The following is an 18,431-nucleotide window of genomic DNA, read 5'->3' on the forward strand; positions in this document are numbered from 1 at the left end:
ATGGCCAATCATAGACGAGATAGTCTTTGATCGGCTGTTCGTAACAGTAAACCAGAAGCGATGACATGACCAATCTTGAAGTTTTAAGTGCAGAGAAGGGATTTGGGATCTTATAGACCTCAGATCTCTCCATAAAGAGTACCTGTCACATGCCTATTGCTGTCACAAGGATGTTTACATTCCTTGTGACAGCAATAAAAGTGATTGCAAAATAAATACAAAATGAAACAACAGTGTAAAAAAAAATAATAATTATATATAAAAAAATTTAAGCAACAGTGTAAAAAATAAATAAACAATAATATTAAAAAAAATGAAAGCAACAGTGTAAAAATAAATAAATAAATAATAATAATAATGAAAAAAAAATTAAAGCAACAGTGTAAAAAAAATTTAAAAAATTAAAGTGCCCCATCCTTTTGTGCTCATGCTCAAAGTCAAATGCATGTGTCGGTCCTGTACACAATCATCCCGCATATGTGAGGTATCTCACATCATGGGCAGTAATTCTATATATGGCACTTGGACGAATCGTGTCTTAGGGTCTGAGGAGGAAGTCGCAGCTGTTCACTATGAATGGCTGCAGCTTCCCCATCAGACTCTGAGACAAGAATGGTATACTACAGCTGGGGTGGGACAAATTTAAATTGGGGGGGGCGCCCGATTTTAGTCTTGCCTAGGGCAGCACAAAACCTCAATACACTGCTGGGTGCAAACTTGTCCTAATACCAATCCAGGGGGTTAGTAAATGTACTGAGGAAAGGATCTCTGCTACTCCCGACCAGCCCTTGTCAGAAGTAGTGTTGATCTTTTCCTCAGTACATGCAGCCTATCTACTCCACAGGTTGTGGGATTTAAGGGGCTAGTTAACCGTTTCCCAAAATACCTACACCACTAAGCGATAAAGGGGATGGCAGATTACCAATACCAGCATGCATTGAGGGAGATAAAGGGGATGGCGGACTACAGATCCCAGCATGCATTGATGGCAAAAAGGGGATGGGGAACAGATCCCAGCATACATTGAGGGATATAAAGGGGATGGCGGGCTACAGATTCCAGCATGCCTTGTTGAAGATAATGGGGATGGTGGTGGACTGCAGGTCCCAGCATGTATTAAGGAAGATAAGGGGGATGGAAGACTACAGGTCTCAGCTAGTATTGAGGAAGATATGGGGGGTGGAAGACCACAGGTCCCAGCATGTATTGAGGAAGATACGGGGTGGAAGACTACAGGTCTTAGCATGCATTGAGGGATATAGCAAGGATGGTGGACCACAGATTCCAGCATGCATTGATAAATGATGCTTTGCATCAGACTAAGGACACCTAGTGTCCGGGAAAAAAAATTGCAGTAAAAACTGGTTTTGCTATCATAGGTGCAAATCACTAACGTTTACTGTATGCAGTATTTACCGCAAAATGAAAAATGCGGTATTCACCGCAAAATGTGCCGGTAAATATCGTCCAAAAACCATGCGGTGAGCTCTTAAGTCCAATTCACAAACAGAACAGAGAGTAAAAAAACATGCAATATTTATCACCAGAGTCTTGCTGGCGGTATCGCGTGTGGTATTTGTCAGAAACAGCATGGGGGTAACCCCAATATCTGGTTGCTAAGCAGAAGGCCAGGAAGCCATCTGCCGTGTCCTTAACAATGGATGACTCATCAGCTGTCAGCGGATTCCCCTTATCCGAGCATGCACCCTTTCCTGGCCTGCTGGGCTGCATGCTCGGATAAGGGTCTGGTATGGATTTTGGGGGGACCCGGCGCCATTTTTTTAAATTTTGGCATGGGGTTCCCCTTAAAATCCATACCAGACCCGAAGGGCCTGGTAGGCTTTGAGGGGGGGGGAACCCCAGGCTGGGTTTTTTTTTCATAATTTTAATTGCCATCATGTTTTTTTTACATTCAGCTGTCAGCAGGAAACCCGCTGGCAGCTGATGAGTCATCCGTTGTTAAGGACACAGCGGCCGGCTTCCCAAACTGCTCCTCAGCAACCAGCTCAATGCGATAAATGATCGCATTAAAAAAATGCTGTAATTACCGCTCAATTGAACAAACAACACATTCGTTATTTAAAGCAAAATTCTTAGTGAATTGCACTCAAAACGGATTAAACACGAGCGTTATTTTCACCGCATTTTATTTACTGTTAATTAACTCTTAGTAAATTGACCCCTTTATCTTTTAATCAGCTATTCATTGTTATGTGGCGCTATTATTCTTGTTCTGCTTTTTAAAACAATTTAGTAAATTCGTTATAAAGATATATAACAGATAAAAAAAGCACACCTTGCAAGAATTCTTGTAGGGATATTATAAGATTTGGAGATTCTGTGATATATGGTCCTGTATGACGGTATTAGAATCCCCGGAACCAATGGAAGATTGCTGACCGATAATAAGTATCAATGTATAAAATAAAAGTAGAATGGTCTCTTGCCATTCAATCATCTGAGTGGATAAGACTTATTATTGTATTACTTTCTTGCTTAAACTAAATAAGTACATCTATTTATTATTGTATTTTATAATTTGGTGTGGTGGCTTCTGCCATCTTTCTTAATCTAGGGATGATGGAAGATCAGAAAATGAGGGTACAAATGGTCCAGATGAAACCGATAACAATCAGCAACTCTATGGCAATGGTGGGTTGAATGACCAGCTACTTCTTCCACTTCACTATTAGATTATTAAAATGATCATGCCTTTATGAGGTTCTATTTATAAAATATTCATTGGGTGAATGTTTAAAGTATTTTTCCAGACTTTACACATTTTCTCCATATTTTCTCTAATATTAATACATCCTATGATCGTCAGCACCATCTAGTGACCAAAATGCGATATACATTTCAGAAAAATATATCACATTTTGGCCACTAGATGGAGCTGATGATCATAGGAAGTCATAGTATTACAGTGGAACCTTGGATTACAAGCATAATCCGTTCCAGGAGAATGGTTGTAATCCAAAGCACTCACATATCAAAATGAGTTTCCCCATAGAAGTCAATGGAAACAAAGATAATTCGTTCCACATTGACTTCTATTACATCCAACACCATATGTGGCCAGAGGTGGGGGGTGCCAGAGAGCCTCGGAAATACTCAGGGACAGCTCGGCTGAACTCGGAAAGCCTCCAAAACACTCGGGAACTGAGTATTTCCGAGTGTTTCCGAGTATTTCCGAGTAGTTACGAGTATTTTCGAATGGCTCCGGGCAGCTCCGAACCAATCTGAGTGTCCCTGGCGCCCCTGCACCTCTGGCCAAATGCAGTACTGTACCGCCCATTAGCAAGAATTCTGCTTGTTTTGCAAAATAACACTCGCAAACCAAGTCATAATATGGGAATTTGGAAAATACATATGAAGATTACTTTATCATTCTGTCCCCCCTTAGTGTCTTCACAAGAAGAGGAAGGTGACATCTCCTACACTTACATTGATATCAGTAAGATAAAAGGTCAGCAACTGCTTTTTGTCTTATACTATAGTTTGTTTATAAATTTCAATGTGGTGCCCAACCTGGAGCCCCGGGGTCACATACGGTCCTTTCGGACTTTCTGTGCAGTCCTCGGGGCGCGTACCACCAGTAGTCTGTGTTTCCTCATTGTGCTGTATTATCAGAGTCTCATGTACCGTGACTCCTGTTCATGTATCCTGAAGCATGTCCCCAGTCTCCAACAACTCCTACAACATATTCATAGTCTCTGACCATCTCTTGTAGCTGGACCCTAGTTTCTGACCATCACTTGCAGCATGCCCATAGTCTCCAACCATCTCTTGTAGCATGCCCATTGTCTCCAACCATCTCTTGTAGCATGCCCTTAGTCTCTAACCATCTCTTGTAGCATGCCAATGGTTTCTGATCAGCTTTTGTAGCATGTCCATAGCCTGTGACCATCTCCATTTGTATGTCTGTAATCTCTGACAGCATGTCTCCAGTCTCCAACAACTTCTACAGCATAGTTGTGGTCTCTGACCATCTCTTATAGCATGCCTCTAGTCTCTGACCATCTCTTGTAGCATGCCCATACCTTCTGACCATCTCTTGTAGCATGACTGTACTCTCCAACCAGTGCTCATAGCTTGATCATAGTCTTTGACCAGCTCTTGTAGCATGCCTGTAGTCTCTGACCATCTCTTGTAGCATGCCCATACCTTTTGACCATCTCTTGTAGCATGACTGTACTCTCCAACCAGTGCTCATAGCTTGATCATAGTCTTTGACCAGCTCTTGTAGCATGCCTGTAGTCTCTGACCATCTCTTGTAGCATGCCCATACCTTTTGACCATCTCTTGTAGCATGACTGTACTCTCCAACCAGCACTCGTAGTATGATCATAGTCTTTGACCAGCTCTTGTAGCATGCCTGTAGTCTCTGACCATCTCTTGTAGCATGCCCATACCTTTTGACCATCTCTTGTAGCATGACTGTACTCTCCAACCAGCACTCGTAGTATGATCATAGTCTTTGACCAGCTCTTGTAGCATGCCTGCAGTCTCTGACCATCTCTTATAGCATGTCTGTAATCTCTGGCCATCTCTTGTAGCATGTCCATAGCTTCTGATCATCTCTTATAGCATGCCTATAGTCTCCAGGCATCTCTTGTAGCATGCCCGTAGTCTATGACATCTCTCGTAGCATGTCCGTATTCTCTGCCCATCTCTTATAACATGCCCATAGTCTCTGACCATCTCCAGTTGTATGTCTGCATCTCTGACAGCTTTTTGATGCATTGCCCTTACTGAATATTATGTGTGGCCCTTTGGTAATGTCAGTGGCCACACTTGAGACCCCTATACAAAGAAAGGTGAGTCCTTTTGAAATAGATTGAGGTGTAAGCTTTGGAGGCACACTGGATTTTTCTGCCCAAAGAAGTGGTCAGTGTACCTCAAAATCTTCCCAGCAATCAATTTAGTTGTCCAATAAAGGGAATATACTTTGGTGTGATATATATCACTCTGTGATTACACTTACATACATAACACCTGATACTTTTTATTTTATTTTGTGTCCTCCTTTACCCGGCTTCTGCAGGTCCCACCAACAAAAAGGTAAGCGTTTATTTATAAGACATAAGAGTGTGTAGGGTTTTGCATAAAAACTTTATTGATGGAACCATCAGGAACTCCCTTAGCCCAACACCCAAAGTCTATCTAAACCCCAACCAGGTGATTTGTAGCCACCACTTCCTGTCTACAGTCACACGCTCCAGTATTGGCTGCGCCTTATTGTTCAGGACTCTCCGAACCCAGACAATGGGGGGCCATGCCTGAGCAATGTGTGACAGCAATTGTAGTCTCCACCTGGGCTACAGGTGGACAACATAGGACTACAGCTGGAAGGCAGAGGCAAAACATTGTCATACCATAACAAGAAGTGCCCGAACAAAAACCTATGGCAGGATCACCAGGGATTATTTCAAAGTGGTTGTAAAGGCTGAAGGTTTTTTACCTTCATGTATTCTATGAATGAAGGTAAAAAACCTTCTAGGTGCTGCTCCCCCACAGCCTCCCTAATACTCACCTGAGCCCCTTCTGGATCCAGCGCACAAGAGCCTGGCTGTTCTGGGACTCCCTCTCCTCATTAGCCGAGGCAGCAGTATAAACCATTGGCTCACTGCTGTCAATCACAGCCAGTAAACCAATGAGGAGAGTGTGGTGGGTGGGGCTGAGCCACAGCTCTGTGTGTCTTATGGAGACATAGAGCACGGCTTGGGAGCGAGCACTCACCAGTGCCCACATAGCAAGGCGCTTGCTATGAGGGGCACTGGTCAAGGAGGAGGAGCCAGGAGCACCGGTGGGGGACCCGAGAAGAGGCGGATCTGGGCTGCTCTGTGCAAAACCACTGCAGGGGGCAGGTAAGTATGACAAGTTTGTTATTTATTTTATTTTTTTAAAAGCCTTTAATACCACTTTAATAAAAGCTGCAGATTTAAAAATCTTAAAAACAACTTTTGCAAAGACATTAACATGTTAAAGCGGAGTCCCAGCCTGGGGGAAAAAAAATTAAAAGTCAGCAGCTACAAATCCTGTAGCTGCTGACTTTTAATATAAGGACACTTACCTGTCCAGAGAGCCCGCAATGTTGGCACTCCAAGCCAATCTGTCCATCGGCTGCGGATGCAGGTGTCGGCAACTGCAAGTAAGAAAAACTGGCAGTGAAGCCTTCAGGCTTTACAGCTGGTCTCCTATTGTGCATGCGCAAGCTGCACGGCACTTCCTGAATGGTCCTGTCATCTTCTGGGACACACACAGGTCCCAGAAGGCAACAGGGGGGAAGGAGGAGGGCCGGATAAAACCGCAGAAGTGGTGACATGGGACGGAAGTCCTGAAGAAAACATACCAAAATGGTACAAAAACGAAAAAAAAAATATCCAAAAACGAGGGGGGCTGGGGTGTTCTTTTGTTTGACACTGAGTTCTCTTTTTTGCCTGAAACTCCACTTTAAATCTTATATTGGATTTTAGTAACTGGGTTTACATCTACTGTAATGTAACTGTTTTCTGTTCTGTTCTAAGGACCATACAAAACTCCTCAAATAGAGTGACGTTTATAATACTATGAGTGTCTACCTAGATATCTATAGATCATAAAGTTTTTTCTATTCTTCAATTTTTTTGTAAGAAATAAAAAGTAAATGTTTTTACTTTTTAAATCTGTTTTATAACAAGCTCTTTGTGGTTTCTGTCCAGGATGAGCCCTCTGTTGTGTATTCTGTGCTTAAACCTCCGGGCGCTTCAACGGAGTCTCAAGCCACCCAGGAGACAGATGACTCTGCCAACGTCTACCAGAATTTCAATGCCGAGCGACACTAGGAAGGTTCATTCTAAGAAGAGTGTGATGTCTTGGGATGGACTAAAATGTTCCTCTTTACATAGATTAATGATAGTCATTTCCTTACCATTGGCACATGTATGAAAACTGGTCCAGGAGTCAGTGCAGAATCTTCAACCTGCCCGTATCTACCAAATCCCTGAACATGCCATAATCCCTACTGACAGCATGTGGTCCAAGAAGCTTGTGGTGTGAGTCCAATATGCCCCTCTGTGGTTCAGAGCTAAACCTTTCCAATTAGCAGGGTGATAGCTCAGACTCTGCAGGGGGTTAAACCTCCGCAGCGATACCACTGCTTTCTTTGCAGCAGCAGCTGGAATAGGTAAGACTTTTCTACTTAAGCTGTGGGTATTTTCCTATGAATTCCCACTCTAAGACCCTGGAATTTACATACGTAGTTGATTTAAAGTGAGTTTATTTGGGCTTTTGGGTCTATTTTTCAATACAACTAAGATCCTAGTCTGCAGAATGCTGGCGGGGGACAGGCATTTCTACCCATGCTGTGACTGATTTGTAAAGAAAACAAAAACTTTGAGCACTTTTTATTTTGATGCCTTACCTGCTCTGTGCAATTGTTCAACCAGAGGTCTGAAGAAGAAGCGGAAGCTTTGAAAGGTGTCACCTGGCCATTCCGAGGTCTCCTATTGGACGGCACGGCTGGTTGTCAGCTTGTCGGCTGACATTCTATGATCCAGACACATACACCAGGCTTCACAGTGTTCACCATCTGCCACAGATGCCGGGGACAATGTTAACTATCCTGATATTTGCTCGATACATGCTTTGTATAGCACCACATTTGTGAGTAGCTAATATATATATATATATATATATATATATATATATATATATATATATATATATATATATATATATATTTTATATATTAAAACTGTATTTAAAACTACTACACCTAGGCTGGTGCCCCGTCTATTCTTTCTTACAAATAGTTCTATAGAAACAGCTGAAGATCATCACTAACAACATGTCACACATTCAAATGTAATGCGGGCTGCAGCGTCTTCCAGAAGTCTAATCATCATCATCATCATTGTGTTCACCCATCCTTGACCTTGCCTGACGAAGGGTCTCTGCGTGGCTCCGAAACGTTGCTGTATATCTATCATGTGACCCTGAAATAAAGCTTTGGACCCTTTCGAGAAATCCTTGGTGTACTGATGACATTTTCTTCACTTTGATCATCCACAGTTTTCTGCCCATGGTCATTACAGCACCCAGCATCACTGAACAGACAGTTTTCTTGAATGTGTGCATGGAGAGCATTGCATTTGGGCCAAAAGTCCAAGCGTTCCTGATGAAGAAACGCTGGAAACTGTGGTGCAGTTGTACGAGTATGTATATACGGAAAGTATTCAGACCCCCTTAAATTTTTCACTCTTTGTTATATTGCAGCCATTTGCTAAAACCATTTAAGTTCATTTTTTTTCCCCTCATTAATGTACACACAGCACCCCATATTAACAGAAAAACACAGAATTGTTGACGTTTTTGCAGGTTTATTAAAAAAGAAAAACTGAAATATCACATGGTCCTAATGACCCGTACACACGATCCGAATATCGGAAGAAAACGGTCGTCCGAGGAAGAATCATACGATTTTCGGATTGTGTGTACACTACTTTCGACATCTGATCACGACAGTTCATCCGATATTATTCAAGCGCACATGCACGAAAATCTTCCTCGTACGATTCCAGATCGTACAATTTTCGTTTAGTCAGTATAGTTGTCGTCCGAAAATACAATATAAATACATTACTACACATGACATCACTTCCGATTTTTTTTCTGTTGTACGAGAATTTTCGTGACTTTATTTAAATAAAACAAAAAAAGTGGGCTCATAATCAGTGTACAAAACCGATCGTATTAGAGCGATCAATACAAGTGAATTAGTGTGCAAAACCGATCGCGTTGAAGTGATCCGAATCAATACAAATAGATTAAAATAAATTACTTGGAACAAACATTGATCAAAATACCATCAATAGATGATCTAAAATGAAATGTGTGCTGGTGTGCTTAAAACCATATATCTATGAACAACTTAACGCCCTGTCACTTCCTGTTTTGGCTCTGTGTGAATGGAGAAGCCAAGTGGGCTTATCACCCCCCCTCAGGTGGACGAGTTGGTTTACGCCAGGTCAGAGATGCAGGGCACATCAGCAGTTTTGGATACCATCTACCTACAGTCCCCGCAGAGGGCTAAGTCTGCTTGCACGTTAGACTTCGCCAGAAGGGAGGTCCACCATTGAGGGTAAGGGTCCATCTTTTAATATCTTTGGATTCTGTGAGAGTTTCATCTGCACACTCCCTCCCTCTCCATCTATTTGTGTGGCTTTTGACCTGATGGATCGCGGATGCCTCCCTCTGCTTTCGTGAAGCTGATACTTACTTATGGAACTTTTCCTTCTGTCATCCATTCTATGGACTACCTCCACCTTTTTCACTGCTGAGAAGTTTTTTTATACTTGTGGACTGGTTAATGTAACAACTTATTCAGTGTGGGATATTTTAAGTTGTTCATAGATATATGGTTTTAAGCACACCAGCACACATTTCATTTTAGATCATCTATTAATGGTATTTTGATCAATGTTTGTTCCAAGTAATTTATTTTAATCTATTTGTATGGATTCGGATCACTTCAACGCGATCTGTTTTGCACACTAATTCACTTGTATTGATTTGGATCGCTCTAATACGATCCGTTTTGTACACTGATTATGAGCGCACTTTTTTTGTTTTATTTGGTTAATTTACACAGATATTGGTGTTTCATTCGTGCAGCTATAGTCTTGGATATATTTAACTCTTTAGCGCGGTTTTACTTTTTGCTTATGTCGTGACTTTATTTACCTATTCAATTTCTGCTTGTGACTATTAAGCAAAAGCGGTCGTACGATCTGTCATACGATATTCGGATCGTGTGTACGGGCCATTAGTATTCATACCCTTTGCTGTGACACTCGTATATTAAACTCAGGTGCTGTCCATTTCTTCTGATCATCCTTAAGATGGTTCTACACCTTCATTTGAGTCCAGCTGTGTTTGATTATACTGATTGGACTTGATTAGGAAAGCCACACACCTGTCTATATAATACCTTGCAGATCACAGTGCGTGTCAGAGCAAATGAGAATCATGAGGTCAAAGGAACTGCCTGAAGAGCTCAGAGACAGAATTGTGGCAAGGCACAGATCTGGTCAAGGTTACAACAAAATTTCTGCTGCACTTAAGGTACCTAAGAGCACAGTGGCCTCCATAATCCTTACATGGAAGACGTTTAGGATGTCCAGAACCCTTCCTAGAGCTGGCCGTCTGGCCAAACTGAGCTATTGGGGGAGAAGAGCCTTGGTGACAGAGGTAAAGAAGAACCCAAAGATCACTGTGGCTGAGCTCCAGAGATGCAGTTGGGAGATGGAAGACAGTTGTAGAAAGTCAACCATTACTGTAGCCCTCCACCAGTTGGGGCTTTATGGCAGAGTGGCCAGACGGAAGCCTCTCCTTAGTGCAAGACACATGGAGTTTGCTAAAAAAAAAAGGACTCCACCAGTTGCCTGCAGACATTTATTATTGTACCGCTCTCCAGCCCTTCTCCAACAGCTGCCATTTTTCTCCACCCCAGTTCCTATGTTTTCCTGCATAGTTAAGTTGCTTAGAATTGTTTCCATGTCCTATGCATGAAAACATAGAAGCTGGGATGCAGAAGGTGCTTTGGACTGGACTGGAGTATACTGGACTCTGGACAGATATACAGTATACGGTAATAGTAGCTGTGACTTATCATGTTACTTTAAACAAAACTAAATAAAGGGATACATGCAAATTATGTTTCCTCTTTATTTGAAAAATATTGATCAATTGTTCAATCATATCAGAGCATCTGAAGAAAATGAGGAAGTGTTGGATGTAGAGTTGCCACATCATCCCTGTAAACCCAAACACATATTAATTACACAGGTTCTGTGGCTGATTAAGGTGGTAATTAAACTCACTTGGTGCCTTATCTGCATTTAATTAGCCTCAGAACCTGTGTAATTCAAAAGTGTTCGGGTTTAAAGGGATGCGGTGGCAACCCTAGTTGGATGTACTTCATTCTAAAGCGGGGCAGAAAATATAATCATGTACTCAGTGAACAGACACCGTATCCCTCCCAGCTTTGGTTATCCTCATTTGTAAGCAGACAACTTTCTCTTTCTCAGAGGCGTCACTAGGGTTGGTTTCACCTGGTAGGTAAATCAAGGTGTGTCATCCCCACCCCCCACACTAGCCTGCCACAGTGTGGTCTGCACCCCCATAGCGACACCACTGAGCAAATTTTGTCCGATTGAACCAGCTAACATTTACTCTGTAGGTAGCCCTGTCATCCCCTCCACTGACCCAACATCGTTCATTTAAAAAACTAAAGAGATCAGGTGGAAAATTGTCGGTTGGATAGCGCCTGAATCCAATTGGATGCTGAGGGTGCCGGCTTTCATTCTCCAGTAGCCTCAGCGAGAGATGAACACACTAATTTAACGTGTCTTATATTAACGTGAAAAAGTTCATCATTGTAGTCCATATGTGAATAGGACCATTATAGTCATTAGCTGTGAGGCTAGTGAAAATACCGTCACCAGAATAAGCGAAAACAGTCTGGGCTATCCTGCGCCCCAAAATAACATAAACAAAATATTATGGTGATGGTTGTTGATCGTTCATCAATCAAATGTAAACAAAGATTTCCAGAAATCCGACAAAACTGAACAAAGTCCACCTCAGTGTCCTATAAAAGAATGTGTGAAATTCCCACAACCAGTAAAGTTGGAGGCTTACCGGAGGGTTTGAACCCGAAACAGCATATACTGTAAGGGTCAAACCGGCTTGTATTGCCCACCGGCAATGAGGGGGATCTTGGCAACCAGGAGAAATAGGGGTCCCAAATGCTTTCATGGAAATATCCTCTCCACACGGTTGATCACATATCCCAAAGTGTGGCCACTGCTCAGACTGCTGTGCTGCTGCATTCTGTCTATTTACTCTGTATCCTACCCATTTTATGACTCACATCTCTTACAATCTTTTTCATTTATTGTTTATTTATTTTTCTTTTTTTCTTTTTCTTGTGTCACCACTACTTTTTTCAAAATGATCTGCACCTCTAATTTTCACCACCTTTTCCCCCTCTCCCTTCTCTCTCTCCTCTTCGTTCTCTTTCAATCCTTTCCTTCTTTTTTATTTTCAACTCCTAGGTCTCGATCTCTCCCTCTTTCCTCCCCCTGCGCTTTTCCCTTCTTTACTACCTTCACGTTCTGTCTCTCTTCATCCATTTCACTCACACTACTCACATCCTCCCCACCTCCCCTGATTGGATGCCGTCCGCCTTGGTGGGTGGGGCCAGCGGGCGTCACTGGTTTCTATGACACTGGTGTCTTGCCGAGAAAGTTCCCTCGGCGGATAAGTTCCTCCCCAACTACTGTCAGCCGCCGGAGATAGCCGAAGCTCAAACGCTTCAATCAGCTGTACACGGCGCCTGCGCTCTGGGTCCAGATTCCTTCCCCACCATCCAAGTGGACCTAGAGGGGGAATCTAAAAGAGCCGAGCGCAGCGAGGCCGTGCCCGAAGCGTGGCGAGCAAAGCGAGCCCGCGAGGGGCCCTCTTACAGGCGCCGTGTACAGCTGATTTTCAGCTGTTCCGCTTCGGCTATCTCCGCCGGATCGTACTGTGCATGCGCAGTAGAGTGAGGAACTTATCCGCCGAGCGGAACTTATTCGGCAGAACACCGGCGGCCCCGACAATGCAGCGTCTCCCGTTGCTTAGTTACCGCCCGTGCATCACGCACGCGCGGCCAGTGTCTACCTAGTCAAAAGAAAATACCCCCACAAGAGCGCCGATCTGGTGCCGATCGCATACAAGTTTATGGCATCGGCAGGCCCCTGGCATTACAGTGTCACTGCTGCCTGGTTCCGCCGCCACATCGCACAAGTGTGATCGATGATTGCCATCCAAGATTAACCTATACATCTCCGTACTAGTACCAGTTGACACCTTACTGAAGCATGCTACAATCAGTTCCGTTCCCTAGCAACGGGCTCGTCCCTGTATGGGCTCAGGATCCACCATTTCACTTATCAAATACAGGTAATGTCAGGGGTTTTTTTAACCCCTCATTTACATATGTTTGGTGATCTGTTTTAAACATGCTATTCTTTTATTATGTTTATTTTTGAGTCTTTCTGGCGGGTTTTGTGAGGCCACACCCCCCTGGGGGGGAGGAGTTTCATTGTTTCTTTACTTTTCCTTGATTTTTGATTGGTTGATGGTTATTTAAATTCTCTTCACTGAAATTGTCACATTTATCACATGCCTGACGAAGGGGTGCTGCGCGACTCCAAAACGTTAGCACCTTTTGTGTTGTGATCATGCAATAAATTAAACCGTTTGGACGCCACCGTGTGCTGATCCTTGGTGTGCTGGCAAATATATACATTGTGACTTGAACCAGTATCCAGCTAGTTGTTGCTGCAGCACCCGCCCTTTAAGAGCTTATACCAGGAACGTGTGCGATGGGAATATGAAACATCAAGAGTATGTTGGCCACACTAGGAGCATACATGGCCCCCATAGCCACACCCTTGATCTGCCTGTAACAAGACCCCTCATGCCAGAAATAGTTGTTGGACATAGCCAACTCCAAAATCTTTTTGTGGGATCACTTTTAATTTTCTTGTAGGTGACTGTGTCAATTACCAACATATTAAGTTCTTCCAAATAATCGTCTCTATTAAGAACCACTATTCCCCCCCTTTATCCGCTTGCCGGATGGCGATATTTTTCTTTTTTTCTAATGCCTCTATACCTTTTTGTATGTTACCCTTCTTTTTCCCTCTTTTGGTTTTAATAAGGTTAATATCCTTCTCAATCATACTTTTGAACGTTTCAAGAAAATGGTTAGATGACCTTTTGGGGTTGAAAACAGACTGATTTCCTTCTCAACCAGTGATCCCACAAAAAAACTTAAAACGTTAGTGAAAGATAGTATACACAAAGCTAGAGAGATAGGAATTCTCAACAAGAAAGAAGCTAGATATTTAGTCCCTGATGCGCCTAGACTCCCTATAATTTACCAATTGCCCAAAATACACAAAAATCCCCAGTGCCCACCTGGTAGACCTATTATCAGCGGCATAGACTCCATTTTTTCCAGGTTAGGGGAATATGTCGATTATTATCTACAGCCCATTGTTCAATCATACCCTTCATACCTGCGAGATAGTAAGCATCTTCTGAACCTGCTTAAGGATATACCGGTTCAAGATGACACAATCATTGTTATGATTGATGTTGAATCGCTATACACCAATCTGGTTCAGAAGGATGTTTTGAGAACTACAAGGAGGGCTCTTGATTCTAAGTCTAATCTGAAGGTAGAACAAAAAAATGTTTTGATCGAGATTTTGGAGTTGGCTATGTCCAACAACTATTTCTGGCATGAGGGGTCTTGTTACAGGCAGATCAAGGGTGTGGCTATGGGGACCAAGTATGCTCCTAGTGTGGCCAACATACTCTTGAGCCTCTGGGAGGACCACAGCATATTTGGAACCCGTGCCCCCGAGATCTGCCTGTACAAAAGGTACATAGATGACATTGTGATTTTGTGGAACGGCACAGTGGAGGCTTTAGAGTCGTTCATCAATAATATTATTCACAATAGCTATGGCCTTAGATTTACAGGTAATTGGAACAATAGTGAGATTAGTTTCCTTGATCTAATCCTATATAAGAATAATGGTAGAATTCAGACAAAAACTTATTTTAAAGGGACTGACAGGAACAGCTATATACCCACGGCCAGCTGTCACCATCTAAACTGGCTAAGAGGGATCCCTAAGGGTCAATTATTACGAATTAGTCGTAACTGTGACTCTACGTCAGATTACATGTCTCAATCCAACTTACTAGTGGATAGATTTAAAGAAAAAGGTTACCGTGAAAAAGATCTCAGGGCTACTCAATCACTAATTTTACAGATGGACAGGGATCAGCTTTTGAAAGATAACATTAAAGAGAAATGTGAACTGGATTATGTCCCTTTCCTTACTAGTTTCAACAGGGACTATAAAAGTGTTGAAAAAACCTTTTAAAACATTGGCCGGTTCTGTTGGGTGACAAGACCTTGTCGAGCTTCCTACCAGAACATCCTAGGTTTATCTATCGACGTGCACCGAATCTACGTAACAAGCTAGCCCCGAATGTTTTAAATCCTCCCAGGAGAGCTCCCACTTTCCTGGATGTAAAAGGGTTTTTCTATTGTAGGAAGTGCAAAGCCTGTAAACTAACTAGAAATAATGTAAGGAAAGTGGAACTTTTCACATCCTTCAGTACAGGTAAAGAATATAAAATAGATAAGTTTATCACTTGTAAATCCACCTTTGTCACGTACCTTATCGTTTGCCCATGTGGGTTACAGTACGTTGGGCGTACCAAAAGAAATCTCTGCATACGTATCAATGAACACCTCGCAAATATTAAAAACGGTTTTCCCAAGCACAGCCTCTCTAACCATTTCAGAATCCACCACCTACAGGATCCTAGCTTGGTCAGATTTTTTGGCATTGATAAGCTGGATGCTGATTGGAGGGGAGGCAATATGGTTCAGAGAATATCAAAAAACGAAACGGAATGGATCTACCGATTGGACACACTTACCCTGGCAGGTATCAATGTTGATATTGATTTAAACTTCTATTTGTCCAATTACTGAACATCTGTTTTTTCCATCCTTTCATTTGTAAAGGGGCTGTCCATTTCGGTTTCACCTCTTTGTATTCTTTATCACATTTTAATTATTAAAATATATTTTAAATTTTATATTTTAATTAAAATTTATTTACATATTTTATTTAATCTAATTTAATTTGATTTGGTTGTGCAGTCTGGCATCTCTCCACAAGATGGCAGTATGTATGTCATTGCAAATTTATAACAAATTTTCGTTGCATTTTACTTTCTGGCCACAAGATGGCAGTTATTTTCGGATTAATTCCCCATTAGAGGAGATGTCACCGGATTGGATGCCTCTAATGGAGATGTATATTTAAGGAGGTGGCGTGCCCGTCCGTACGATCCCTGATGACGTCAGAACGTTCTGACAAAACCGGTCGGACGTAAACGAACGTGATACGCCATTTCCGCTCGTATTTTATTTCCTGCTTTCCCTGTTTGAATTTTGCCCGCATGTACCCTAATGTGGGGAATGTGGTTTTAAGCCGTTTTTACCTTAAATAAATATTTTGGCTTACTTCACTATGGGAGTTTCTTATTTATCTCTCCCCAACTTCAAACATTCACGGTCTTTGTGACCTACCCTGGGAATCTGGGAAGTCCGGTCGCATGCATCCAAGTAACCTACCGCTGATCAAGACGCCTGAGTTCTAGCGCCTGAGCTCCAGCATCTGCACCTGGTCATGATCGGGAGAAGCCTTGTTGGTTAACCCCAAAGCGCATCTGACACCTCCATCTGGTGAGTAGGCTGTGTGGCTGGTGATGGCAATTGAATGCTGCTGTTTGATGCTTTGTTGTACCCAAGGAAGATATGCCTAGAAGCTCTACCCACCCAGAAGCTCTGTTTTCAAAATATAAATATTTTTTGAACATTTATTTTTTGAACATTAGTTTTTGAATTTTTGAACACTAATTTGTTGCACACATTGGCTAATAATGGTGGACTTTCTTTTTGAATTTTAATATTCTTTTTGAATTTTGCACATCTGATTAATTTAACCTTTGCCTGGTATCTTTCACTTTGATAATTTAACATTTAGTTGGCAGATATATAATTTTTCACAATTTCTCACGGTTTCATCATGTTGTTTATATAGAGTAATTTTGCACAGGAGCGCGGTTTGTAATTAGACAGCTAATTATTTTTCTTAATTTTTCTTCATTTATAACGTGCTGCTCCTTAACCAATTTAATTTTCCATATGCGCGAGTAGGTAAATCTTTTTACCAATTTTTTAATGGAGAACACTAGCCTAGATCATTGGATGTAACCATAAAACAAAACAGAGGACACACCAGCATAGTGCATTGTCCTAAAAGCATAACTTTTATTGTTAAAAAGTGGTAAGTAATATACTCACAAACCAACAGGTACTTTAAAACTTGTCATAATACATCAGCTTCAGCATCTCAATAAAAATCCAGCAGGCTAACGCATTTTGAGGGATTTGCCTTCTTCTTCAGAGCCAAAGGACCTATGCCTTGCACCAACACTTAAAGTGGATGTAAACCCAATGTCATCCTTTCTAAACTACTGCCATAGGGGTTATCTATAAGGATATACATGCCTCCTGATTGTATCTTTACCTGTCAAATGTCTCCCCTCTGTCTGTTATGAGACCCGAAAAACTGCAGATTCTGTGGGTGGGTCTGTTGTCTGGAGCTCGGTGGGTGGAGTTGTGATGTCAGTAGACTCCCCGCCCACCTCTACACTCCCCTTGTCAATATGCATTTTCTCCTGTGTATTTCTTACACTGAACTTCTGCTATGATCTCTAACATCCAGTGAAAAGACAGGAAAGTACATAGTTACATAGTTACATAGTTACATAGTAGGTGAGGTTGAAAAAGGACACAAGTCCATCAAGTCCAACCTATGTGTGTGATTATGTGTCAGTATTGCATTGTATATCCCTGTATGTTGTAACCACATGATTTCAGCATGCCAAATCATGGTGAGGTGTGGAACAGCCAATCCTTGCAGAGCTGCTGAAGAAAGGAGTGGGGGAGGGAATTAAAAAATCATGCCTGTGTCTTAGGCTGTCACTCACAGCAAGGGGGAGGATTTGACAAAGTTTTCCTCAGTTTGTCAAGATTTTTCTCACTGAACAATAAAAGGGGATTGCTCAGAGATGGATTAGCTCTGTGTGGCAAGACTGGGCTCAAATGATAGGAAATCTTATACTCTACAGTATAATATATATATTTAAAAAAAACAAAAAAAATCGGGTTTACATCCACTTTAAGTGACCAAATAGTGTACCTACTGTCAAGCAGGGGCACCTCTCACTCATCCTGTGGGCGGGAGTTAACCCCTTCATTCACAAACAATATAATACACATCCATCATGTTGCAAAAGACACATGTACATATGGACCCGCATGCATTGCTGCTTATCTTATTTTGCATGATATCAGTTGAATAAATCACACAATATGATAATGACCTTCAAATAGATCTTATCCATCAGTAAATCCACGTGAATGGGCCACACATTCATATAGGGAGGACATAATGTATACATATATATGTGTGTTTTATAAACATGATCTGTAGTGGAGCGTGGCTTTAAATGGGCCCTGAAGAAGGGGGATCATTGCAACCCTCAGAACTTGTCGGCCTTTCCTTTGCTATTGCAAATAAAATCTTATTCTGGACTTTTATAAATGGAGTAGTGCTTCTATGTTTTTCCTGTATTTATGTTTTATTGCTGTCTTTGATCCTGCTGAGGATAGATGACTGATGGGTTGATTCCATGGAGAATAATCACTGAGGGGTTAAGGCTTATAAACCAAAGAC

The 18,431-nt window shown here is 41.9% G+C and overlaps 1 protein-coding gene across 1 annotated transcript in view; it reads left to right on the forward strand.

Moving 5' to 3' along the window:
- Positions 1-7,751, forward strand: part of LOC141116937 (Fc receptor-like protein 5) — a 119,224-nt gene extending 111,473 nt beyond the window's left edge. Inside the window, exons 12-15 of the mRNA XM_073609448.1 lie at positions 2,576-2,652; positions 3,407-3,469; positions 5,048-5,064; positions 6,705-7,751. Of these exons, the coding sequence (XP_073465549.1) occupies positions 2,576-2,652; positions 3,407-3,469; positions 5,048-5,064; positions 6,705-6,827 (280 nt within the window). The 3' untranslated portion in view covers positions 6,828-7,751. The remainder of the gene's footprint in view (positions 1-2,575; positions 2,653-3,406; positions 3,470-5,047; positions 5,065-6,704) is intronic.
- The last annotated feature ends 10,680 nt before the right edge of the window (positions 7,752-18,431 follow it).

Source organism: Aquarana catesbeiana, linkage group LG13 (genome assembly GCF_042186555.1).
Source record: "Aquarana catesbeiana isolate 2022-GZ linkage group LG13, ASM4218655v1, whole genome shotgun sequence".
NCBI lineage: Eukaryota > Metazoa > Chordata > Amphibia > Anura > Ranidae > Aquarana > Aquarana catesbeiana.